Source organism: Brachycentrus maculatus, unplaced genomic scaffold (assembly GCF_059751285.1).
Source record: "Brachycentrus maculatus isolate JH-2025_06_01 unplaced genomic scaffold, ASM5975128v1 h1tg000531l, whole genome shotgun sequence".
In the NCBI taxonomy this organism is placed as follows: domain Eukaryota; kingdom Metazoa; phylum Arthropoda; class Insecta; order Trichoptera; family Brachycentridae; genus Brachycentrus; species Brachycentrus maculatus.
Window position 1 is genome coordinate 92565 of NW_028281277.1, and position 27519 is coordinate 120083.

Below are 27519 nucleotides of genomic sequence, written 5' to 3' on the forward strand. Positions count from 1 at the left end.
ATTATTATTAGTTCAAATCAAAAAAAGATTTATTATTCTAGTAAATTTATTTTTGTGACAGCTGTTTCGCCATGATGAGGAACGGATGATAACGATCAAACTGTTTCAAAAACCAGTTATGCATATTTTAAAATGAGATTTGTTTAAAGCAGTCAATTGGATTCTTCTATTCTAAATATGTTAAAGAAGAAATTTTGAATTTAAAAAGTGCTCCGCCGATAATACAGAGTGCGACTGTTTCTGTTGAAAAACCAAGATGGCGGTGTTATTTTCGTTTTGAGAGCTTGATGTATGTATGTGTCATTTTATAACAATTTATTTGATAATTTACATAAAAGGTGATAATTAAAATAAATTGTTATAAATATTGACACATAAACAGGTGATAAATTTGATGGGGCTGGGCAAAGTATGTAAAAATTAGTTTTTTCATATTTATGCATTTAACATGAACAGCAATATTGCAGTAGAATAATACGTAACAGCGATGTTGCTTCAATTAAAGAAGTATTCATTAAAAAATCTTATATCAATGCACTATATTTTATATCCTAGGCAAGACACATTTAATTGGTATGGTACTTCAAATTGTTTAGAATTGAAAAATATTAGGCACATTTTAAAGATAAAAAAAATAAGTAATGAATCACAGTTTAATACTATTACCAAAGCAAATATGGCAATTTACGCATAAGTTGTCCATGTTTTTATTTTCTAATATAATAAACGGAGCACACAATAAAAAAAATGCTGACACCTGTGCAATCATTGTTTCAACACATACATGGTTGATACAACATATTACTGCCAAAATTACAGCAAATGTTTCACGGGTGTTTGAGATGAAGCATTTATCGTTTTTAAACTAAAGAAGATGGAAAACCGAGCATCCCAGGGCTTATGACCTGTCATTTTATGCACTTGTGTTATGTTCACAATTCTGCCCATAATTGAATGTTCATAATGCATTATTTTTTAAAGATATATACACTGTTGAGATGAAGTATACATACGCTGTTGTTGGATTTCTTTCGTATGTTAACCTTTCCATTACAGTGCTAAAAACTTCCGCGAACGTACCGGTGATATGTATTTTGTTCTTCGCTTCTTCTTCAAACCCTCATCCGCACCCGATGGTGCATAGGGCACTGCATCACATAAACGCAGTGTTATCTTGATCATTAACACATGAAGGAAAGGTGATCAGCCCTCCACTTCAGGTACCAGTCCAGAGTAATATTGAATAAATATTAGAGTGAAAAAATCACTTATTTTTATTCGACCCCCTCTGGGAACCGAACCCGGTATCTCCAGCACGGTAGCTAAACGCCCTAACCATTACACCACGGAGGCGGACTCAAACAAAAATGAAATGGAAAATTTGATTTAAAAACGGGAAAAATGTAAATATTCCTCTAAATGTTGCTTTTATTGAGCATAATTGAAGTTGACATGCATAAATTTTGTAATGTTAGCTCTGGTGAATACCTAAAAAAGAGAAAAAAATACATCGCAATTGCAGCCGAAGCTGGCGCAGCGATAAGACCATCCCGAACGATGACTCATGCGCTACTAAATTGAGATTGTCGGAAACAGCATTGAATTTTATCATCATTTATTGAGCATAATTGAAGTTGACATGCATAAAATTTGTAATGTTAGCTCTGGTGAATACCTAAAAAGAGAAAAAAAATACATCGCAATTGCAGCCGAAGCTGGCGCAGCGATAAGACCATCCTGAACGACGACTCACGCGCTACTAAATTGAGATTGTCGGAAACAGATAAATGATAAAATTCATACTGATGAAGCCGCGTGCACGTGTACGTAAAGTGCAGCACGCACGCATACTCTGAGAAACGCTTGTGTATTGGTGGTGATTCTATCCCCGATTCATTTTACAATTTTTTTATTTCTGTCGCTGCAAATGAATAACTTTATATTAAAATACTTTTCTGTAAGATGTAAAAGTATTACGGAGGAATACAAAAATTGTGAGCCCGTATCTATTTTAATTTATATTGATATTCTCATTTTTAAAGTCATGTTGTAGTACATAAATACATATCACCGGGAGGGAAAGGTTAAGATTACATACAGTACATGTCTATCCCTAAAAATGACAAGGTTCTTGTCGAAACCGGTTGGAGAAATGTACCGAGTGTGTAAAAACAAAGTTCTAGTTTCATTTTATAAAATGCGCCACAAAGTATCTGCAAAAAAACATTTCACAGATTTTTTTTCTTAGTAATACATGGCAGCGTTAGGATCCAAGTGTTTTACAGTAGACGCTCTCCTAACCGGCCTTGACAGGACCGAACCGGGGTCGGATAACGAAAAAGCCGGTTAAAGAGATGTCAGTGACACATTTAAAAGAACACTTTTTCTCAAGGAAGAAAAAAGGTTTTTTTTTTCAAAACACTAAGAAAACACTTTTATCTTGTATTCGAAACTCACACATTAAAAATTGACATTTCACAAACTGTAATAAATATGTACAGGAAAAAGCCACATGTGACTCCAAAAATGCGTGTATTTTGGACGCGAGGCATTTCTAGAAGAGGCGGGCTATGGGCGCTTGTCCACTACCCGGAATTTTACCGTCCGACAGTCCGGTTTTAAAAAATGAAAGCGACTACGACTGTTTAGCATGATCGAATTTACACGCAACGTGTTCACGCACCGATCGAGAGCTCCGATCCGAAGAAATATGAGCAAAAGACAAAAGCACAAGCCAATCCAAGTCAATCATCGTTTTAAAACGGTAACTGACGTGCCGGACGGTAAAATTCCGTGTAGTGGACAAACGCTCTAAGAAAGCGTCTACTGTATTTGCAAAAAGTGTACAGGAATATGGTAACAATATTTAAAACTGCGAAGATCTTATATTAATTTTTTTAAATATAACACCTCCATTCTGACACGACTATAGTTAAAAGAAGACAAATTTCCATTTAATTTAAAGAAAAATTGGACAAAACAACTATCACTACATTAATTTAAGAAAAGTACATATTACATAATATTTCTGGAATAATCTTCAAGGCTGTAAAAACTAATAAATGAGACAAGATCAACACCCTAGTTCTAGACTATGATTAGTTTTGAAAAAATGCATTTTAATTTTTCTTTATTAAATTTGAGGTCAAATCAATCAATCAATCAATCAATCAATCGGGTGGCAAAATTCAAATGGCAATGGTCAGGACATATTGCAAGACAGGACCCCACAAGATGGACCCCAAGAATTTTACGATGAAGACCTTGGGAGAACAAAAGAGGTGTCAGAAGACCCCAAAAGAGATGGTCTGACGGCATAGTCGCTGCGGGGGGTAGAAACTGGCTGCAAGCAGCAACCGACCAGAGGAAATGGAAAGAAGGGGAAGAGGCCTATATCCAGCAGTGGAGGACAGAGGGCTCATGAAGAAGAAAAAATTTGAGCTCTATGTATTAAATTACATTTTTTTAAACCGGGTATATTTTCTTATCAACTTAACATCATTATGAATTCAATATATAATTAACTAAAAATACCAGGATTGATTTCATTATTAACTGCAAAATGACACATGCTGTCCTCATTATTAACTAAAAATGCCAGATGTTGTCCTCATTATTAACTTAAAATGCCAGGTGTTGTCATCATTAACTGAAAATGCCATGTGTTGTCCTCATTATTAACTAAAAATGCCAGATATTGTCATCATTAACTGAAAATGCCAGGTGTTGTCATCATTAACTGAAAATGCCAGATGTTGTCCTCATTATTAACTGAAAATGCCAGGTGTTGCCTCGTTACCAACTGAAAATCGGAGGTGTTGATGTCATTATTAACATAAAAACATCAAGTCATCCAAAATGTATTTTAGTAACTTGATTATTCCAGATTCTCTACATAGATATAATTGATCAAGATTCAAAGGATTATAAAATTGAACAATTTTATTCAATTCAATACATTAATTTGCTAAATAATCAGTCAATTTATACCATATAAAGTTTTTTTTATTTTTTTTTTTAGATTTTTATATTATTTTTAAATATCACCAAATATTACTAGATCTGGAATCATGAACACTGTCAATGATTTGACCATTTCAAAACTGGCTGTCTATACATATATCTTCAGAAAGAATCACCGATACAATACCCATAGTTCCAGACCAAGTGACAAAAATATTGATTGAAAAATATTGATCGAAAATAATTTAATAATTTATTTTTTCAAAGAAATACCAGAATTTATTTGAATTCTTTAAAAAATATTTTAAACATACATAAATTTAATGAACACATTTACGTTACAACCAAAAGTGTGAGCAAATTCTTTAAAAAAATACTTCACTACGTCTCAAAATACTGTTTTAATTTAATTTGAGAAAAGGGGCAACTGTTTTGCCTTGAACAGCACTTGCAAAATTGCTGAAAACGTTATTTTTTTATAAACGTTATTTATGACGTTATTTTTTGGCCCATACCAAATAATTGTAACCAAAAATCTTAAGAACGTTTTAGGTAGTGTATTTTTTTATCAAGGGGAAAAGTCTATTTGATACATGTCAGTGTAGAGCTGTCTTCATCTATCATATCTGAATGAAAACACAGTCACACCCAAAGTTACTTCACCGAACACATCCAAATTAATAGAATTTTGCATTTGTTTCACCTCAGCCATACAGACACATTGCTCACTCCTTTCAAGAACGTCATAAATTAAAAATTGTCAATTTTCAGTTGTGCGTATTTTCGGAATGCCCAGAAAATGTACTATATCCCAGAAAAAGAGGCATATTTTAAACTTAATATTTACCCGCTACATGGCAGAATATAATTGTTTTTGCATTTTGTAGAAAATGTATTGTTTAATTATTTTTTTAAGTAAACTAAATATTTTACAAATGGAGAAAAAATCTTAAGGTTTTACCTAAAAAGATCTGTTGTGTAGTAAAAAGTTCAATAAGTGACTAGATATTTATTTTTAAAACATTGTATTATATTTTTAAACTTTAAAAACGGTCTCCTGAAAAATCAAGTTTTTTGATTTATGACGTTCTTGAAGGGAGTAGGCGACATGTCCACCTCCGTAGCGTAATGGTCGGCACGCTCGGCTACCATTCTGGAGATTCTAGGGTTGATTCCCAAGGGATGATCAAATAAATTTAAGTGACTCTAATATTTATTCAATACTACCCTGGACTGGTACCTGAAGCGGAGGGCTGATCACATTTCCTTAATGTGTTAACATCAAGATAACACTGCGTTTATGTGATGCAGTGCCCTATGCACCATTGGGGTGCGGATAAAGGTTAGACAAAGAAGAAGATATAGACACAGGCTAGTTTTCTTTTTTTTTAAATATTTTTTGAAAGTATAAAGGTTAGATGAGAATTTAAAAAGAAGTTTTTTTTACATTTTTATCTGTATACTATGTATTCGGATTTTTTCATTCATTCATTAATCTCAAAAACTATTGGTTAAAATTATTCAGCATGGGCCTCAAACAAGGTGTACACACACAGACATATCGTAGTCGTACAGGAGAAAGTGACCAACTAACAAAACGTAAAATGTTCAGGAGGGCCATTTAAGTCACCTTTGCTTGGCAAGAAAATAAACATCAATGCAGTTAGTCATTTTCACCAAGTCAATATATTATACTTCCAAGTATAAAATCCTTTGGGATTTAAGCTAGTAAGATATCAAATAGTCAATGATCACGTTTTTGTAAGAAATGCACTTGGTCACTTTCTCCTGTATGACTACGATATATATGAAATTCTACAAATATATAATTGTTGGGTAATATATCCGAAATAAAACAAGGTTTTTGTTGGATTGAATTCTACATTTATTTATGTATATGTTAATACGTGACGCGTTTCGTCTTCTTAGGACATTATCAAACACATGTGTTTAATAATGTCCTAAGAAGAGGAAATGCGTCACGTATTAAGATATACATAAATAAATGTAGAATTCAATCCAACAAACCTTGTTTTATTTTGGATATATTACCCAACAATTCAATATGGAATTCTACCAACTGTCTGCAGTTACAATAAATACAAATATATAATATATAAATGCAACTTCAAATAAGTGCATCATTCGAGACTGCAAATCAGACATGAACAGATCCACAACGAATGAAAAAAAAACTCTTGGTGAAATTCTGGATTTTCAAACGGAGTTAGCCATGTTTGATTTTCAGACTCATTTATTGGCATACAATGAACTAATAAAATTCAAATGTACCATTAGGCTGTCAGGAAATGTGGTGCCCTATGCACCGATGAGTGCGAAGGGGTCAGAAGAAGAAGAAGAAGAATGTGTATAGTTTGGTTTTCCTGACAACCTGTTATAAAAAAGGGAAATTAAAAAAAAAAATTAAATTTGATGTTATAATAATAAGTACATAATTTAAGTTTTGTACTGACATATCTTGGTGGAACTGCATTTTATAGCATAAAATAACAACTATGTAATTTTTTCCACATGAATTTTATTTGACCACCAACCGGGTTTCATCGTAACCGACATCCACCAGTCTGATGATGTGGGTTACGACGAAACCCGGTTGCTGGTCAAATAAAATTCACGTGGAAAAAATTACAAAGTTGTTATTTTATTATTTAAGTACATCATTTAAAAACAGGACATCATAAATGCCATACATGTCACCCAGTTACTGGCAAAACAATTTATTAACATGTCCGGGAGTGAGTTTCTGCAGACAAAACTGTTTTTGGGCAGTGAGTTTTGGGCATCATTCTTCCCTTTTATTAAACATTGATAGAACTGATTTGAGATGCTGATATCTTGTTAAATATATCAAACGTTAAATGTTGAAATAGCGTTTTAATCATCGCCTTATTCTCAAAAGATTAAGAATAAAGATACTTGGAATAAGTCCTAACCTAACCAGCTAACGGCCGGTGTAGGTTAGGTTGAAACAAAGACAGTAACGTTAGGTGAGATTGAGGATAAGTTAGGTTAGGTTAGAATAGCTTAGGGTCTGTGTACATAAGGTTGGAACAGAGACAGTAAGGTTAGTTGGGATTTAAAATAAGTAAGGTTAGCTTACGGTCAATGTAGGTTAGATTGGAACAGAGATAGTAAGATTGGATGGGATTTAGAATAAGTTGGGTTAGGTTGGAATAGAGACAATAAGGTTAAGTGGGATTTGGGATAAGATAAGGGGAAGTAAGATTAGGTTAGCTTAAGGTCTGTATAGGAGTAAGGTTGGGTGAGATTTAAAATAAGATAGGTTAGGTTAGGGTCAGTGTAGATAAGGTTGGAATAGAAATACTAAGGTTGGGTTGGATAAAGAATAAGTAAGGTTAGGTTAGGTTGGAACAGAGACAGTGAGGTCAGGTGGGATTCAGGATTGGGTCAGGTTAGGTTGCGTTGTGTGTAGGGCGTCACGCGTACGTCTCCCGGAAGCGCTTCTGTATGTGGTGGTAGGCGTTGAGCACGCGGCCCTGCAGACGGTGCGCGCGCGTGGGGCAGGAGGGCGGCGCCACGCGGGGCGAGGGGCAGGAGGGGGGCGCGGGCAGGGGGGTGGTGCTGGCGCTGTCGTCGGGGTGGCAGAAGAAAGCGATGGAGTGGCGCCCCCGGGACCGCGCGTAGCACTGCGTCGGGACGATCACGCGGTGGTTCTGGAAACGAAGCAATAGAGTGATGAGTATGAATAGAAGATGAGTGTAACTAATATTATTGATACCGTAACACGTTGTGTTTTGTTCATCAACCTCGACCCTAATTATACTCATTCTGCCACCTGACCCTCAGTATACTAATCACAAGTAACCGCAAGCCATTGGGTTTGCGGTTATTTGTGTGAATTGTGCGGTTTGTGAGAATTGTCCCATCCGTACAATATTTTTGACATCTCGCGCGCTCTACCACAAGTAAGCAAAAAGAACGCTTATAAGCGTCTCCCGTTCTCAACAGTATGTAAAAGAAGCGTTTTCCCGCAAAAAATGTGTTGACATAGATGAAAAAGTTATACTAACCATCACACAGCTTGTCCACAGAGGTAGGCAGAGAGAATAGAATGGCACACCACTCTATCATTACAAATATTCGCCTCCCACATTCATGCATACCCTCATACGTACCCGCTGATTATTCTGACTTCTGAGGTGACCTATGCCCAAGTCTTTGAAATACTCATGCCAAGTTTTTCTTCGTCTTCTTCCTGTTTCCAACCACATTCGCCTCATTTATTTTTCATTCCTCACTCATTCGTTCCACATGTCCAAACCATCTCAATACACCTTTCTTAAATTTATCGATAATGCTTATCTCACAGCCTTGCAATCTTTCCTTATTTCACCATTCGAACATCATACATCATTCAGTCTACTTTCATCAATAATTTAGAAATTAAAAAAAAATCTGGAAAACAATAAATCCTTTTCCAAAATTCCTCACCCTTGCTTTCTATATTCCCGTTGAACCAAACTGTATTCCTTATTTCATCAATTGATTCGGCAGTCACTTGATGGTAAAATCTATCCACTTTTAATTTAAGTTTATAATATAATATAAAACCCTTATCCGCACCCCAATGATGCATAGGGCACTGCGTCATATAAACGCAGTGTTACCTTGATCGTTTACACATGAAGGAAAGGTGATCAGCCCTCCAATTCAGGTACCTGTCCAGGGTGATATTTAATAAATATTAGAGTGAAAAAATCACTTATATTTATTCGACCCCCCCCTGGGAATCGAACCCGGGACCTCCAGAATGATAGTCGAGCGTGCTGACCATTACACTACGGAGGCGGAAAAATTTAAGTTTACTAGGTAAATACCACTATTTCTGTAAATCTATTGCGACACATGTTTCGATGCATTCCGCATTATTTTCAAATACCATACGAACACCAAAATTATGCGGAATGCATCGAAACACGTGTTGTTACAATAGATTTTAATAAAAAGCGGTATTTATTCCTTAACTTGCCTCTCCAATTATTACCCCACTCACCTCTTTTATTAAGTCAATTATCAAACAAATCATTATGTTAATTAACAAAAAAAAAAATATATATATATATATATATATATATATATATATATATATATATATATATATATATATATATATATATATATATATATATATATATATATATATATATATATATATATATATATATATATATATATATATATATATATATATATATATATATATATATATATATATATATATATATATATATATATATATATATATATATATATATATATATATATATATATATATATATATATATATATATATATATATATATATATATATATATATATATATATATATATATATATATATATATATATAAAAGCATGGAGTTGGTAAAAGAAGGATGAAAGCAGACTGAATGCAGTCGAAATGCGATCCCTCAGACGAATGTGTGGCAAAACGATGTTTGATAGATGTTCGATTGATGAAATAAGGAAAGAATGTAAGGCTGAGATAAGCATTATCGATAAAATTAAGAAAGGTGTGTTGAGATGGTTTGGACATGTGGAGCGTATGAGTGAAGAAAGAACGGTTAAACAAATTTATGGGGCGAATGTAGTAGTGGAAAAAGAAGCGGAGGGCGACCGAGGAAAACTTGGCACAATCAGGTATGTCAAATACTTGAAAGCGGCCGGGTCAGGAGTCGTAATAATCGTCGGGTATGTATGAGGAGATGCATGAATGTAGAAGAGGCAAAGAATGTTTGCAAAGACAGAGTGGTGTGGCGTTCGATTCTCTCTGCCTACCCCTGCGGGGAAGCAGCGTGATGGTTAGTTAGTTAGTTAGTTTTTATATATATATATTGTTTGTAAATATGTTTTAAGCACAGAAAGAAAATGTGCGTTATTTGCTGATAAATACTACTGGTTAGATGTTAGGATGTGTGTCTCACCAGGGCGGGGTAGTGATCCTGAGTCCACGCGGCTAGCAGCTCTCCCGTGTTGACCAGCAGAGCTCCGGGAAGGTGTCCCACTCGCTGCCATTGCTCCGTGTACGGCAGCTTAACCTACAATTAGAAGATTAATATTAATAATAGTAATAAAAAATACAATGTTAGTAAAAAAAAAAAAACCAGCTTGACTTGTGATTAGTGCAATACTTAGTCAGCCATATATGTTTTACAACATTTTTTTTTAAATAATGATAATTATATTCTTCATGTTTATAGTCATATCATTTCATTTTCATTCAAACCCTTATCCGCACCGCAATGGTGCATGGGGCACTGCATCATTAAATGCAGTGTTATCTTGATCGTTAACACATGAAGGAAAGGTGATCAGCCCTCCGCTTCCGGTACCAGTCCAAGTTAATATTGAATAAATATGAGTGAAAAAAATCACTTTTATATATTTGACCCCCCCCTGGGAATCGAACCCAGGACGGTACTCTAGTACAGTAGCCGAGCGTGCTGACCATTACACTACGGAGGCATATCAGTACAGTCATATCAATCCCCGCCATTGATCTAACCCCCTGGTTGAGCCATAGCTCGGTCAGGTCAACCAGAGTGACAGGTCATCCGAGGGATATATATATGCATGTACCATAAAATGACTACAAGAAAAATATAAAGAAAACTGTACAGAGAGATGAACACAGGCAGTTACCTCCAGGCCGCCCTCGCAGTCCTGCGCGAGCAGGGTGAAGGTGCCGTAGTCGCGGTGCGCCCCGCAGCGCGTGTAGGGCTCTGCGCGCGGCTCTCCAGGCTGCGGGTCCTCGGGGGGCAGCGCCGGGTAGTACAGCAGCCGCAGCGTGCTCTGGTTCTCGTTGCGCCCGCTCATCATGCGCGAGTGGCGCTCCAGGAAGTAGGTGGGCGCCACACCTGGACAAGTCAAAAAACAAACATTTTGTATTTATAAATTTGGTGTTTAATTTGTAGAAGTCCATTTTTTATTCATGTATTAACACGTTGTCGGCGGGACACGGCATTTGCCGTTTTTCGCGGACTGTCGGTCAACTGCGGGACACGGCAAATGCCATTTTTGTCGACTGTCGGTTATCGGCGGGAAACGGCAATATACGGGTTTGTTATCAGCGTGAAATAAAACGCGTTGAAGGGTAATCTGCTACCTGGGTGCTAGGCGACAGTCTGTTGACGTTATTTGAGATGTCTTGGCCAGATTGGCTAGTGTGTCACTTGTAAAGGCATCCCCAGAAATCTAGAGTTTTTATGCGATCTCAATCTCAAGTTTAGTTTGAGCCATTTCACATATTGGACTATTTTTCATACCACTCGCACTGTTTTGTTTACTGTTTGGTATGTTATTATTTGAATATATTAGCATTGTATAGGGAATGATACCTCGGAGGGGAAGACTATTTTTAATAGTTTACAATGCTTCTAAAATTGTGAAATACGGAATACTTAATTAAAAATTATGATTATAATTTATTTTTGATGATCAAATGTCATATATGATTTCTTTGAAAATTTCAATCGAAAATATTATTTGGTTTAGAAATTGTGTCAATTTTAAGAAAGCGATATATTTTTGCGCCAATCGCGAAAAACACCCGCTATAGGCTAGAGTCTATTGTTCGAAGCGCCCGACTACAATGTGTTAAATGTTGAATCAAACACTGATTTTTGAGTCTACTAAGATGTATTTTATTGTTAAAAAAAAACACATAAAAATATTATTTTCTGACAATTGTATCGCCTTGTATGGCATTTTGAAACAAATGTTTAAACATCTGTTGTGGTCCCGTGATTAGTGTCGCGGACTCTTAAGTCAGAGTTTCTCGGTTCGAACCCACTCCACTACAATTTGTTACCTATTTCTAATAATGAGCCGCTTAGTCTCACAGAAATAGTATGGAATTGAGATATTTGTGTGAATAATAAAAACACCAATTTTTCTCTTTTTTTAAAAAATTAAAATAAAATAACTAGGCGAAACAATTGTCATAAGATTATTTATGCGTTTTTTAACAATAAAATACAACTTAGTAGACTAAAAAACTAAGTTACAATGATTAAAGAAAACACTTCGTTTTTTACCACTTGAGTTTTATTATAGACTACATGTTTCAGAAGTTAAACTTCCATCATTCAGGTCTGTATAATAACTATTAGTATTATTATACAGACCTGAATGATGGAAGTTTAACTTCTGAAACATGTAGTCTATAATAAAACTCAAGTGGTAAAAAACGAAGTGTTTTCTTTAATCATTGTAACATGTCTTACCATAAAGTTAATGCCGAAACAATAAATAAAAAACTTTAATTTTTAATAATTTTTAATGATTTAATATTTTGTACATTATTTTTTGACATCTCAACAAAGATAAAGAAGAATATGGAAGTCTGGCCATTTACAGGGCTTACGACAGTCTTAGACTAGGTTAAGTGATCACTTCACACGACATTCACCAAATCTAACCATAATTGATTCAAGTTATATTGATCAAACTCGTAACACAGTTTGCACGATATATGGCCATTTTATGGTGAGATGAAGAAATCTTTTATTAAACAGAGACTCTTTCCATTTGTATATGGGGTCCGAATCCAGGATTATATTGAATTATACATACTCGAGAAATGCTTGGAAACATAATTTCAATTTATTTTAGCAAATTTATACTCTGTCCGCCTCCGTAGTGTAATGGTCAGCACGCTCGGCTACCGTTCTGGAGGTCCCGGGTTCGATTCCCTAGGGGGGTAAAATAAATATAAGTGATTTTTTCACTGTAATATTTATTTAATATTACCCTGGACTGGTACCTGAAGCGGAGGGCTGATCACCTTTCCTTCATGTGTAAACAATCAAAATAACACTGCGTTTATATGACGCAGTGCCCTATGCACCATTGGGTGCGGATAAGGGTTTCATTTTATTATTATTAAATTTATACTCGGTGAAGACCAAATGCCGCCTTTACAATGCCTGCATTGCTCCTGTTCTCTTATACGGCTGTGAAACATGGCACCTTACAAGGGCCCAGAGCAGCCGTGTACTAAGCTTTGAGTATAGGTGTCTGCGGAGAATTTTAGGCGTGCGGTGGTTTGACTTTGTGAGGAATGAAGAGATAAGGCGTGGGACGCAGCAAATCTCGATTCAGTTGGCTTGGCCGTGTACTCCGCATGCCTCCTGAGAGCCGCCATCAAGCTTGCCTCTTTTACAAGGCATCAGGTTCGCGATGCCCAGGATGACCAGTGCTGAAAATTCGTCGGCAGTTCTCGTCAGAACTTCGGGATGCGGATGTGACTTGGCAGGATGCAAGGGAGCTGGCAGCCGACAGAAAAGCCTGGAGACAGTTTGTGGACTCTGGATATGGTTTAATAATAATAATATAATTTGACTAGTTAATTTATGTATGCTGATAATATCAGATATATATCGCTCGCTCCTTTCAAGAACGTCATAAATCAAAATACTTGATTTTGCAGGAGAACGTTTTTAAAGTTTAAAAATATAGTACAATGTATTACAAATAAATATCAAGCCACTTATTGAACTTTTTACTGTGCAACAGATCTTTTTAGGTAAAACCTGAAGATTTTTTTTCCATTTGAAAAATATTTAGTATATTTAAAAAAAATAATAAAACAATACCTTTTCTTCAAAATGCAAAAATAACACTTTCTGCCCTGTAGCGGGTAAATATTAAGTTAAAAATATGCCTCTTTTGCTGGGATATAGTACATTTTCTGGGCATTCCGAAAACATACACAACTTAAAATTGACAATTTTTGATTTATGACGTTCTTGAAAGGAGTAGGCGATATGTCAAATGTGTTGCAAGCACCGGGCAAGATGAGCACCAATGTCTGATGCCGAATGGTCACGTAGCCGAAATGAGGAGATGCCAAACCTAAAGCCACAGCGAGGGCCTTCAGCAGGAGGCTGCTGAGGTTGGTGAAGTCGGCTGCCAGCGCGCCCACCTTCTCCCGGAAGTCGGGGATCAGATCACACTCCGGGAGCTCGCTCTCCTTCAGCGTAGTGATGTTGAAAGAATGCCGGTACTCCTGAAAAAACACCACAATCAATGTTTCATCACAATTTAAATTTTGATGTATTTCTAAATTGTTCACGACTTGACTGTTTGTAACTGTGTAATTTAATAATTTAATTGAATGAGTGGTTAGTTTCCATTTTGTGATTTTGCAAAGTCCATGTTGATTATTTTTAAATTTTTAAAAATAATGCACATGTCGCTCACTCCTTTCAAGAACGTCATAAATCAAAAATCGTAAATTTTCAGTTGTGCATGTTTTCGGAATGCCCAGAAAATGAACTATATCCCAGCAAAAGAGGCATATTTTTAACTTGATATTTACCCGCTACAGGGCAGAAAATGTTGTTTTTGCATTTTGAAGAAAAGGTATTGTTTGATTACTTTTTTAAATAAACTAAATATTATATTATTTCGAGAAATAAAAATACTTTGTGTTTTGATCCACCCACATTTTTATTAACCAACTAGTTTCGGCAACAACCTGTTGCCCTCTTCAGGGTTTAATTTATGACTAAACATTTAGTCATAAATGAAACCCTGAAGAGGGCAACAGGTTGTTGCCGAAACTAGTTGGTTAATAAAAATGTGAGTGGATCAAAACACAAAGTATTTTTATTTCTCGATATAATATATCAATATGATCCACAAAGTTAATACTTTCAATATTCAAAACATACTAAATATTTTTCAAATTGAGAAAAAACCCTCAGGTTTTACCAAAAAAGATCTGTTTAAAGTTCAATAAGCGGCTTGATATTTATTTTTAATACATTGTGTTATATTTTTAAACATTAAAAACGTTCAGAAACATCAAGTTTATTGATTTATGACGTTCTTGAAAGGAGTGAGCGATGTCATTCCACAAAGTGAATGCCGAATCAATAAATAATATGATGAGGAGATTGTAATTTTGCTGACCATGGTTTTTCCGTCGAATCTCTCCATCCCGGGTTTGATGTAGCCGTGGTTGGAAGACGGCCTTCGCAGGAACCGGGTCTGCGTCTCTTCGGGCAGCGCGCAGAAGTCGTCCAAACACCCATAGGCGGCCTTGAGCTGCAACCACGAATGAAAAACAATCACACTCACAAAATGCAAAACTGCTTTCCGATAATATTATTAAACCATATCCACTCCCTAGGTGGAGCATACGGAGTCCACAAACTGTCTCCAGGCTTTTCTGTCGGCTGCCAGCTCCCTTGCATCCTCCCAAGTCAGATCCGCGTCCCGAAGTTCTGACAAGAACTGCCGACGAATTGTCAGCAGTGGTCGTCCTGGGCGGCGCGAACCTGATGCCTTGTAAAAGAGGCAAGCTTGATGGCGGCTCTCAGGAGGCATGTGGAGTACATGGCCAAGCCAACTGAATCGCCTTTTCTTGAGGACAGTTGTGACCAAGATTTGCTGCATCCTACGCCTTATCTCTTCATTCTTCACAAAGATAATATGTAGAATGAAGTTATTATTTTTTTAAATATTGTTGTTAATTTTGTCCGCCTCCATAGTGTAATTGGTCAGCACGCTCGGCTACCATTCTGGAGGTCCCGGGTTCGATTCCCAGGGGGGTTCAAATAAATATAAGTGATTTTTTTCACTCTAATTTTTATTTAATTTCACCCTGAACTGGTACCTGAAGCGGAGGGCTGATCATCTTTCCTTCATGTGTTGACGATCAAGATAACACTGCGTTTATATGCAGTGCCCTATGCACCACTGGGGTGCGGATAAGGGTTTGAAGAAGAAAATTGTTGACTGTCAACTACGAGATAACTTGTACCGTGTTTACTTGCTATATTCCTGCAGCTACGATAAAATCCCTAGTAAATCAGTGCTAATATGGATGGAGCATGGAAAAAGAACAAATCAATGCTGGCTTACATGAACAGAAAATTTGTTAATAAATGAACAGAAAATATAATTTACAACATTTTGAGTGTGTCCAAATACTTGTTCACAAATCTGGATTATCTCCAATTATAGGAGTTATTTTTCATGTTATTTTTTGACATATCATCAAAGATGAAGAAGAATATGGAAGTCTGGGCATTTACGGGGCTGACGACCGTCATAGGCTGATTAAAGTGTCTCTAGTAAAATTCTAGTGATTCAAGAATAATGTTTCAAAATTGGTTCATATATATATAGAACTTCCAAGAATTTGAGTAGTGGGGTTGTCAATAATGGGTAGAATTGGTGAATGTTACACGTGTGTAAAGTGATCATTTAAACCAGCCTATGACGGTCGTCAGCCCCGTAAATGCTCAGACTTCCATATTCTTCTTCATCTGCGATGAGATGTCAAAAAATGATATGAAAATATAATTATAAAAAATTATGAAAAAAAAAAAGTAATGGAATATTTTTAAAGAAATGGCTTTTTAGACTGGAATTCTGAAAATATCGTGGCAGTCAACGTGCTAATATAAGAGGTCAAGCGATCTTGCATTTCTTATGTAACTGCAACCATATTAGGTCCTTACTCATTTCCACTGCATTCAATATCGTAAACTTTGATAACTTTTCAATAAGTTTTTAACAAAATTAGGTTATATATATATAAAATATATATATATATAAAATTATTATATATATATAATAAAATTATTATATAGGGTCCGCCATCTAAAGTTTTTTTTTTCAACTAGTGCTTATTTCGTGAATGGTAACACTTAGCTCATGTCTGATTTGACAGATAATTAGTTTTATCCTTCCGCTGAGCGAATATGGTTGTGTATACGCTTGAACAACGCTGGGAAATATTGCGACATTACTTTGAAAATCATGGTAATGTTGCAGAATGTGTGCGAAAATTGCGTACGGTTTTTGGAAGAAGAGAAGCACCGTCAGCTCCGTATGTTCGTTATCTTGTGAAAAAAGTGAAAGAAACTGGCATCCTCATCGATAAACCAAAGCGTGAAAAGCCAAAAACAGTGCGTACACCCGAGAATATCGATGTTGTGGCAGAAAGTGTGCGTGAAGCGCCATCAACATCAATTCACCGTCGTTCTCAACAATTGAACATTTCGGAGACATCATTGAGACGAATTTTGCATAAAGACCTTGGTATGACGCCATACAAAGTCCAATTGGTTCAGGAGTTGAAGCCAACTGACCATCCAATGCGTTTTCGCTTCGCTGAGTGGGCCTGCGATCGACTTACAGAAGATGCCGATTTTGCCAAAAAAATCATCTTTTCGGATGAAGCTCATTTTGATCTTGGCGGGTATGTAAACAAGCAAAATTGTCGTATTTGGGGCACAGAAAACCCGCACGCATACATTGAAAAGCCGGTACACCCAAAACGAGTCACTGTTTGGTGCGGATTTTGGTCCAGAGGCATAATTGGGCCATTTTTCTTTGAAAATGAGCAAGGAGTGGCCGTTACAGTCAATGGCGATCGTTATCGGGCCATGTTGAACGGATTTTTGTTCACAAAAATTGAAGAGGAGGATATTGGCAACATTTGGTTTCAACAGGACGGCGCTACGTGCCACACAGCCGAAGCTACACTCGATGTTTTGCGCCCTGTTTTTGAAGATCGCATTATCAGCCGCAGAGCTGATGTCGTTTGGCCACCTCGGAGCTGCGATTTGACACCGTTGGACTATTATTTGTGGGGTGCCCTCAAAGATAAATGTTACGCCGACAAGCCAGAGACAATTGACGCTTTAAAGGACAATATTCGTGAAGCCATTGGTGAAATACAGCTGCACACAATCGATAATGTGCTTAAAAATTGGACCGATCGTGCATGGCCAGCCGAGGCAGCCATTTGAATGAAATTATTTTCCATTATTAACCGGAAGGATTGTACTTATAAATAAAAAAAGAAATTTGAGAAAATATTCAGTAGTTTTTTTTTTATAGCATTTTCAAAAAAAAAAAGTTATTTGGCGGACCCTTTATATATATAAAAATGTCCGCCTCCGTAGTGTAATGGTCAGCACGCTCGGCTACCGTTCTGGAGGTCCCGGGTTCGATTCCCAGGGGGGGTAAAATAAATATAATTGATTTTATCACTGTAATATTTATTCAATATTACCATGGACTGGTACCTGAATCGGAGGGCTGATCACCTTTCCTTCATGTGTAAACGATCGAGATAACACTGCTTTAATATGACACAGTGCCCTGTGCACCATTGGGGTGCGGATAAGGGTTTTATTATTATTATTATATATAAAAATAATAATAATAATATCCTTATCCGCACCCAATGGTGCATAGGGCACTACGTCATATAAACGCAGTGTTTTCTTGATCGTTTACACATGAAGGAAAGGTGATCAGCCCTCTGTTTCAGGTACCAGTCCAGGGTAATATTAAATAAATATGACAATTAAAAAATCACTTATATTTATTTTACCCCCCTTGGGAATGGAACCTGGGACCTCCAGAACGGTAGCCGAGCGTGCCGACCATAACACTACAGAGGCGGACAATATATATATATATATATATATAACATGCTAATATTTTTCTTTGTCAATTAGTGGTTTTGAAATAATAGAATAAACAATGTGTTGCTTTGTAATTAAAGAAACGACAATAAAAGTTTATTCTAAAATAACTACTACTACTACTACTACTACCATCACGCCGTTTCCCCGCAGGGGTTGGAACGCCACACTCTTCTGTCCTGACATACACTCCTAGCCTCCTTCACATCCATACATCTAGTCATACATGCCCTCCGATTACGCAGACTTTTGACACCGCCAGATTTTAGGTTCTGATTGATCTGATCGTGCCAAGTCTTTTTCGGTCGTCCACGTTCTGTTTTCCCTCTCACATTCGCCACATATATTTTCTTAGTCATTCTCTTGACCTCTATTATTTTTCCCAGTGCGGCGCATACGCGGTGGTAGATTTGCATGATCTGCCTTACCGACTGTCACAGTTGTGATGGCCGGCACTACATATATTTAATAAAAACTACAGGTATTTTATTTCCATATATAATAATTTAATGTGATAATAAATATGTTTGAAACAAGAGCCGACACTGTGAGAACAAAAAGCCTTCTAAGGACATCCGAAATGAAGTCTCTACGACCCATTGCAACCCTAACACTTTGCGACAGAGTAAGAAACTCTGAAATAAGAAAAATCTGCAATGTTGAAGATGTCGTGCGATGGGGAAGAGAAAGAAGACGTTTCTGGAGAAATCATGTGGGAAGAGAGAGTTCGGATCGAGTGGTGAGGATAGCAGCGGACAGCAGCATAAGCGGGATCAGACCCCCAGGAAGACCACCTAAACGATGGAGAGATAGCTGGTCTTCCACCTCCCAGGAGCGGACCGGAGAATGATAGGACATGGTCCTAAATAAAGTGGAAGAAAAAGAAGAATAAATATGTTCTTCATATTATTTTTTGACATCTCATCAAAGATGAAGAAGAATATGGAAGTCTGGGCATTTACGGGGCTTACGACCGTCATAGGCTGGTTTAAGTGATCACTTTACACACGTGTAACATTCACCAATTCTACCCATTATTGACAACCACACTACTCAAATTCTTGGAAGTTCTATATATATGAACCAATTTAGAAACCTTGTTCATGAATCACTAGAACTTAACTAGAGACATCTATTGGTGAGATGTAAAGAAGCTTTTTATTAAGCAGAAACTCTTATATTAGTATGTGAGATCCGAATCCTGGATTTATTTATTCTTCTTCATCTTAATTTATTCTTCTTCATCTTTGATGAGATGTCAAAAAATAATATAAAAATAACTCCTGTAATTGGAGATAATCCAGATTTTGTGAACAAGTATTTGGACACACTCAAAATGTTGTAAATATGTTCTTCAGTCTGTGTATGTTATTTTAATATTTTTCTACAAATGTTTTTCTTCGAAATCTTTTTTGGATTTCCCGGGATTTCGGATTCCACCGTAATTGACAAAAACTCGATATTGTAAATTGCAATAAGACATGAATAATTGTTTCCGCTCCATAATAATAAAACACTACATTTTGTAATAAAACGTGCAGTTGAAATATTCAAGCGAGTCAACTTACTTTCTCTCTTTGTAAATTAAAATCACACCGACTGTTTTAAAATGCATGTTTTGGTTGAATTAAAAGTGATGGTACAATATTCTCTAGAGCAGTGCTCCGCAACCGGTGTGCCGTGGCACAATGGTGTGCCGTGAGCAGGATTCAGGTGTGCCGCAGCCAAATTCAATGTAATTGACTTTTTTTTTTATTTTACATTATGTAATTAAATACAAATATAATTGGTCATTGGGTCATTGGTCATTAACACACAATGACAAATTATTTTTCATAACATTGTCTTTTATTTCAAAATTATAATATAATTATAAATACATAATTTTTCAACGTATTTTATGTATTAATTGTTAAATCATTCACAGATTTTTTGAGTCTACTAAGTTGTATTTTACCGTGAAAAAATACATAAAAATTAATATTATGATAATTGTTTCGCTTAGTTATGGCATTTTCAATCAAATATTTAGTTGACTCAAAAAATCTGTGTTTGATTTAACAATTAATACATAAATTAAAATGGAGTTCTACAAATTAAACGCCAAATCAATAAATAATTTTTCAATGGTCTATAAATTTTAGCTTTAGGTGTGCCGCGGAATTCTAGGAAGAATTTTGGTGTGTCGCAGGTGAGAAAAGGTTGCGGAGCACTGCTCTAAAGGAAGAAGCTGTTTGCTTGGAAACAGGTCAATGTAATTTAGTTATGATAAGATCTTTGAAGAAGTTATAAAAATATGTGGTAATAAAAAAAATATATAGTATTTTCTTGTGAGAATTGGGCAAACATGTATATTTGCTTGACTGTTATAACCAATTGTGTGCATTTACCTGACTAACGGCACATGTGTATTTCTCTAAATGTAATAACTGCACATGTGTATTTCCCTAACTATAATTACATATATATTTTTCTTACTTAAAGAGAAATATTTGTATTTTTATTATTTACAAAAATACTTAAATTTCATACTATTTCGGTGAGCCTACGCGGCTCATAATTAATAGGTACCACTAGGGTTCGAACCGAGAAATTCTGACTCGAGAGTCTGCGACACTAACCACAGGACCACAACCCACCCCTAAAATAACTAAACATGGGTATTTCAATGACAATATGTACTGCCGTAATTACAAAACATGTGTTTTTATCTGACTGTAATAACCAAACGTGTGTAGTTGTCTGACAGTAATAACTAAACGTGTGTACTTACCTGACTGTAATAACCAAACGTGTGCATTTTTTTAAAGTAGTAACCAAATGTGTGTATTTACCTGACTGTAATAATTGCATATGTGTATTTCATCGGCTCTAATTACTAAACTTGTGTGTTTTCTTAACTGAAATAACTAAAGATGTGTATTTTCTCAGCTGTAATAAATAAACATAAGTATTTACCTGACTGTAGCAACCAAACATATGCAACAACCTGACTGTCATAACCAAACATGTGCTTATAAAAAACAACATACAGTTTTTTCCACTTTTATAAATAAAAACAACTAAACTATTAGTATAAGTTTTGGTTATTTAAAAAAAATCTTTTTTGTTACTTAATTATTTGTGTTCCAGTCTTGTTAACCTTAATCCCATGTCCCAAAATGTGAAATAGAAATTACTCATCGGGAATATTATATGTATATATGATTTATGTATGTAATATGTTTTAATATATGTATATAATATGTAGAACGAATGAGTGAGGAAAGAACGGTAAAACAAATTTATGAGGCAAATGTTATTGGGAAAAGAAGCAGAGGAAGACCGAGAAAAACATGGCACGATCAGGTATGCCAAATAATTGAAAGTAGTCAGGTTAGGAGTCGTAACAATCGGCGGGTATGTTCATACATGCATCCTCATAGATGCATGAACGTGGAAGAGGCGAAGAATGTTTGCAAAGACAGAGTGGGGTGGCGTGATGGTTAGTTAGTTAGTTATATGTTTTGAAATAAAAAAATAAAAACTATAAATTATATAAAATACAGTTCCACCCAGAAATATCATTACAAAACTTTTGTATCATTATGGCATTAACATTTGTGGCATTTCCTGGATAGCGGGTAATACATAAAAAGGTCCCAACCTTCTCATCGCTGATGCCGTGGTTGACCAAGAGAGCCAGTCCCTTCTCGCTCAGTGCCTTGTTGAGCTGGTTGCCGACTCGGTGGACTACAGACTTCATGGGACATATCTCCGTACCTGGAAGAAAGAAACACCGTTCAATTAATATCGAAATACAAAATAGTATTCCAGGCTGGTTTAAGCCATCACTATACACAAGTGTAACATTCACCAATTCCACCTATGATTGACAACCACACTACTCAAATTCTTGGAACTTCTATATATCGCTCACTCCTTTCAATAACGTCGTAAATCAAAAATTGTCAATTCTCAGTTGTACATGTTTTCGGAATACGCGGAAAATGTACTATATCCCAGCAAAAGAGGCATATTTTTAACTTAATATTTACCCGCCACAGAGCAGAAAATGTTGTTTTTGCATTTTGAAGAAAAGGTATTGTTTAATTATATTTTTAAATATACTTAATATTTTTCTAATGGAGAAAAAACCTTCAGGTTTTACCTAAAAAAATCTGTTGCACAGTAAAAAGTTCAATAAGTGGCTTGATATTTATTTTCAATACATTGCGTTTTATTTTTAAACTTTAAAAACGTTCTCCTGAAAAATCAAGATTTTTGATTTATGACGTTCTTGAAAGGAGTGAGTCCTCATAAATGGCTCATAAAATAAACCCTGAAGAGGGTAAAAGGTTGTTGCTAAAACTAGTTGGTTTTTAATAAAAATGTGAGTGGATCAAAAAGCAAAGTCTTTTTATTTCTCAAAATAATATGAAATATTTCGTATTTTTCGTGCGTCGGATTTCCGTTTTGGAGACTAAGGACGGCTATAGATGCCCTCGCGTTGATGACGTATTATCAGATTATTTTTTCAAAGAAACGATTTACGATTCGTTTAAAAGCATAGCGGTTTTGGCGCCTATGACGTCATGCGCAGAACGGGACGAGTTTTGATCGCACCATATTTTTTTGTTATTATTATTACGAGATCCACGAACTAGTTTTTGCTATAGGATTTTTTTCTTATAGAATTTATCATTTAAAAAAATGTATTTCCGTATTCGATAACGTACTTGTTAGATCATAAAACCTTGGAATAAAGTTTTTAATGAATAAAAACATAAAAAGAGTATTCCTTGAACATAAATTCCTGCGCACATTAATGCGCATACTAATACACTTTTTTAAAGCGCATGCAGACGCACACGTCAACTTTATGCGCATATGCGAACACATGTGTGTTTGTGCACTACCCGGAATTCCGGAAGTCCGGCAGTCCGGTTTTGAAAAATGAAAACGACTACGACAGTTTAGCGTGATCGAATTTACGCGCAACGTGTTCACGCACCCATCAAAGCACAGATCCGAAGAAAGATGGACAAAAGCACAAGCCAATCCAAGCCAATCATCGTTTTATCACACTAAATGAAGTGCCGGACGGTAAAATTCCGTGTAGTGCACAAACGCCATTACGCATCAAGGGGATATAAGCTAACAAAGAATTCATTCCACTGGACACCACCGGAGAGGTCACATCGCTCACTCCTTTCAAGAACGTCATAAATCAAAAATCGTGAATTTTCAGTTGTGCCTATTTTCGGAATGCCCAGAAAATGTACTATATCCCAGCAAAAGCGGTATATTTTAACTTAATATTTACCAGCTACAGGGCAGAAAGTGTTGTTTTTGCATTTTGAAGAAAAGGTATTGTTTAATTATTCTTTTAAATATACTTTTATTTTACAAATGGAGAAAAAACCTTCAGGTTTTACCTAAAAAGATCTGTTGCACGGTAAAAAGTTTAATAAGTGGCTTGATATTTATTTTTAATACATTGTGTTATATTTATAAACTTTAAAAACGTTCTCCCGAAAAATCAAGTTTTTTTTATTTATGACGTTCTTGAAAGGAGTGAGCGACATGTCTGTTTACGCCCGATTTTTTTTCAAAAATGCATATTTCTTTGTTTTTTAGAATTTGTTTAGAAAAAATATCTTTATAATTATTTTTGAACTCTAAGGAGTTAATATAACTCTTTTCTTTTCAAAACCAGATAATTATATAAACAGATTAATTAAAACAACCCTTTTTTCGTTGTATTTTCGTAAAAAGTTTTGTAAAATCTTTTGTTTATTAGTTATATCACAAATTAATATTTAATATGATCTCATTTGAGCTCAATCAAAGATTTTACTCTTCTTGGCATCTATTATATAAGGTTTTGGCACGTGGAAGCCATTTTTTCGTCTCGAAACCATACCTGAATTATGGACAAAATGAGCTTTTCCACCGTAGTGCAATCAATTTTGGAGAGCCGATTCTTACAGATTGCCGATAGATTTTCAACTAGGTTTATGTCTGGCAAAATTTTTGACCAGTCCAACACAGTTCATTGTTTTTGTGTGAAAATTTTAATATTTTTTTTGGCTTTGTGGCAGGGGGTTAAATCCTGCTGAAATATTCCATTACCATTTGACCTTCGTTTTTGTATCTTTGGTAGTATCTTTTCCAGTAGAATTGGGTGACATTCCTCGCTATTCGTCATCTCAGTCACTGAAAGAAGCAGCCCTGGTCCATAATACGAGAAACACCGCCAAAACATTTTTTTAGAGGGCGTTGAAAATACGAAGAAAAAGTTTTGTTTCAATTAATATGTTTGATACTGTATGTGTGCATGTGCATAAAGAGTCATGTTGTATACGAGTATATGAAACATAAACCATTAACAATTCGCTCACTCCTTTCAAAAACGTCATAAATAAAAAATCGTCAATTTTCAGTTGTGCATGTTTTCTCAAATCCCAGAAAACGTACTATATCCCAGCAAATGCGGCATATTTTTAACTTAATATTTACCCGCTACAGGGCAGAAAGTGTTGTTTTTGCATATTAAAGAAAAGGTATTCTTTGATTATTTTTTTAAATAAACTAAATATTTTTCAAATGGAGAAAAACCTTCAGGTTTGACTTAAAAAGATCTGTTGCACAGTTAAAAGTTCAATAAGTGGCTTGATATTTATTTTGAATGAATTGTATTATATTCTTAAACTTTAAAATCGTTCTACTGAAATGTTTTTTTGATTTATGACGTTCTTGAAAGGAGTGAGCGAATTATCTAACTACAAATATTTGTAATAAAAAGGCAATTCATTGTATGCGACGCGTCTTCAGTCGGGGGAAGTATAAAAAAAAGGAGGGGGGGAGAAGAAAAAACAAAAGAATTTGCAAATGGCGACAGTCATCCATCTTGTTTCTCGTTATCTTAATAGCGGAATTAGTATTACTCGAAGGTGTCGTGTTTGTATACTAATATTTTAATCAGCTTGCAACAGGAGGTAAATATTGTTATTAAAATTAACCTTCATAATTCGTCGTGCAATGACAAGCTTCACAACTTCACGCTGACATTTTTGTGTCGAAAATTTAAACTTAAAACTGTAGCGGTTGGCTGTAGCTGTAGCCCTCCAATATTCGCGATGTCCGAAAAAATCTTTCAATCCCTAGAAAACATACGTAAAACACACTACCCAGATATACGAAATCGTCTACCTAATGTGGACATGTGAAGCGAATGGATAACGAGAGAATGGTTAGGAAAATTTAATTTTTTTTTATTTCTTAAGTTAGCTTATATTACAACTAATATAAACTATTATTTACACTTAATTTACATAATATATATATATATATATATATATATATATATATATATATATATATATATATATATATATATATATATATATATATATATATATATATATATATATATATATATATATGTAATAAAATAACTAGGTACCTACCTATACATTTTATTAAGTACTCACAAAAAGTACCTACATAAAACAGTTCTACCACCAGATGCCGCATGCGTCGCTCAGAATAAAACAAAAGACTTCCGATAATATTATTAACTGTCAGAATCAGATAGATAGATAGATAGATAGATATAAAAATTATTATAAAGATAAATTAAGAATAAACTTTAATTACAAAGCAACACATTGTTTATTTTATTATTATACACCCACTTTACATATTATTTACACTTAATTTTCAAAAGGAAAATATTACCACGTTATATATATATATATATATATATATATATATATATATATATATATATATATATATATATATATATATATATATTCGCCTAAATACGTTGTTTTCGTAAGTTGGTAATGAACGACGTCACAGAAACGATGGACTTATTTTTAATATTGGTAACATTGATAAATTATTGACTTACACTTGTAAGTAACGTTCGTTGGTAATACAATTTATTTTTATAATTTATTTTTTGAATGTCTCCATATTTTTATTATCTTCATTTCCATTTGTGTTAAGTTTACATAATTCCATGTACGCAAAACGTTTAAAGAGATAACAGAATGATTAATTGTTCTAACATCGTTTATGGAAAATTCCTTTGTTGAGTCCGGATATGGTAGAAAAAATAAATATATAAAAAGCGAGTTGATAATTATCTTTTCATTTCGCAAAGTAACCCTGCGTCACATGTATTCAAGGTTTGCTTTTCCATTGTGATGAGACATGCTGTATTCATAAGCGCTTTTAAAACGTGACATTGTAACGAAAAGTATTTATAATTTATATATTCGAAGCGCTAACTTTGTGATTTTCCATGTTATAATCAAAATGTGACTTTGTTTTAAAATCACTGCAAATATTTAATTATAATGTCTTCCGGTTTCGAAGCTAACCGCTTCTTTATCAACACTGAGGAATACTAGACTTTTAGTTTAATTCAGTCTTGATAAAGAAGCGGTTAGCTTCGAAACCGGTAGACATTATAATTAAGTTATATTAAAATATTCATAGTGATTTTAAAATAAAGTTACATTTTAATTAGAAAAGTATTTAAATATTATATATATATATATATATATATATATATATATATATATATATATATATATATATATATATATATATATATATATATATATATATATATATATAAGACGGTGCAAGAAAAGAGTTTAATTTACTCATAGTATTATAATTATTCATAAAAATTCGTAGTAACGTTGTTTTCGTAAGAAAAAAAATATAAGTATATATATCCTGTAGGAAGAGCTACCGCTATGTTGAACAATATCACATTGGATATTGATCTGTTCCATGTGTCCGAAGGAGTTTTCCGAAGCGGGATTCTTCTACACCTTTAAGTCTTCTTGCCTACTTTTAATATATACGTCTTGAATATTGTTTATGTATATATTATTTTTTTGTTGAATAAATTGAAAAATTGTTGTTGTTGTTGTTGTTGTTGTTGTTGTTGTTGTTGAAATTGTTATAATAATAAATTGTTATAATATACGAGCAAAACCTCGTGAGTGGATTTACTCTTTACGGTTTATTTCATGTAATACATGAGTGAAAATTC

At 34.8% G+C, this 27519-nt stretch overlaps 1 protein-coding gene across 2 annotated transcripts in view; it reads right to left on the bottom strand.

Moving 5' to 3' along the window:
• Positions 1–2404: 2404 nt before the first annotated feature.
• The window catches only part of LOC148301663 (uncharacterized), a 51267-nt gene continuing 26152 nt past the window's right edge, over positions 2405–27519 (bottom strand). Inside the window, exons 2-8 of one of the 2 annotated variants that reach the window (XR_015838763.1) lie at positions 22105–22220; positions 14923–15057; positions 13861–14014; positions 10648–10862; positions 9930–10043; positions 6256–7658; positions 2405–3802 (exon numbers count right to left, since the gene is read on the bottom strand). Coding sequence is in view for 1 of the 2 variants with exons in the window: in XM_088272897.1 (XP_088129023.1) it covers positions 7422–7658; positions 9930–10043; positions 10648–10862; positions 13861–14014; positions 14923–15057; positions 22105–22220 (971 nt within the window). In the remaining variant the exon portion in view is untranslated. Of the gene's footprint in view, positions 3803–5339; positions 7659–9929; positions 10044–10647; positions 10863–13860; positions 14015–14922; positions 15058–22104; positions 22221–27519 lie in introns of those variants that run through there. The other variant, XM_088272897.1, reaches the window with a different exon arrangement.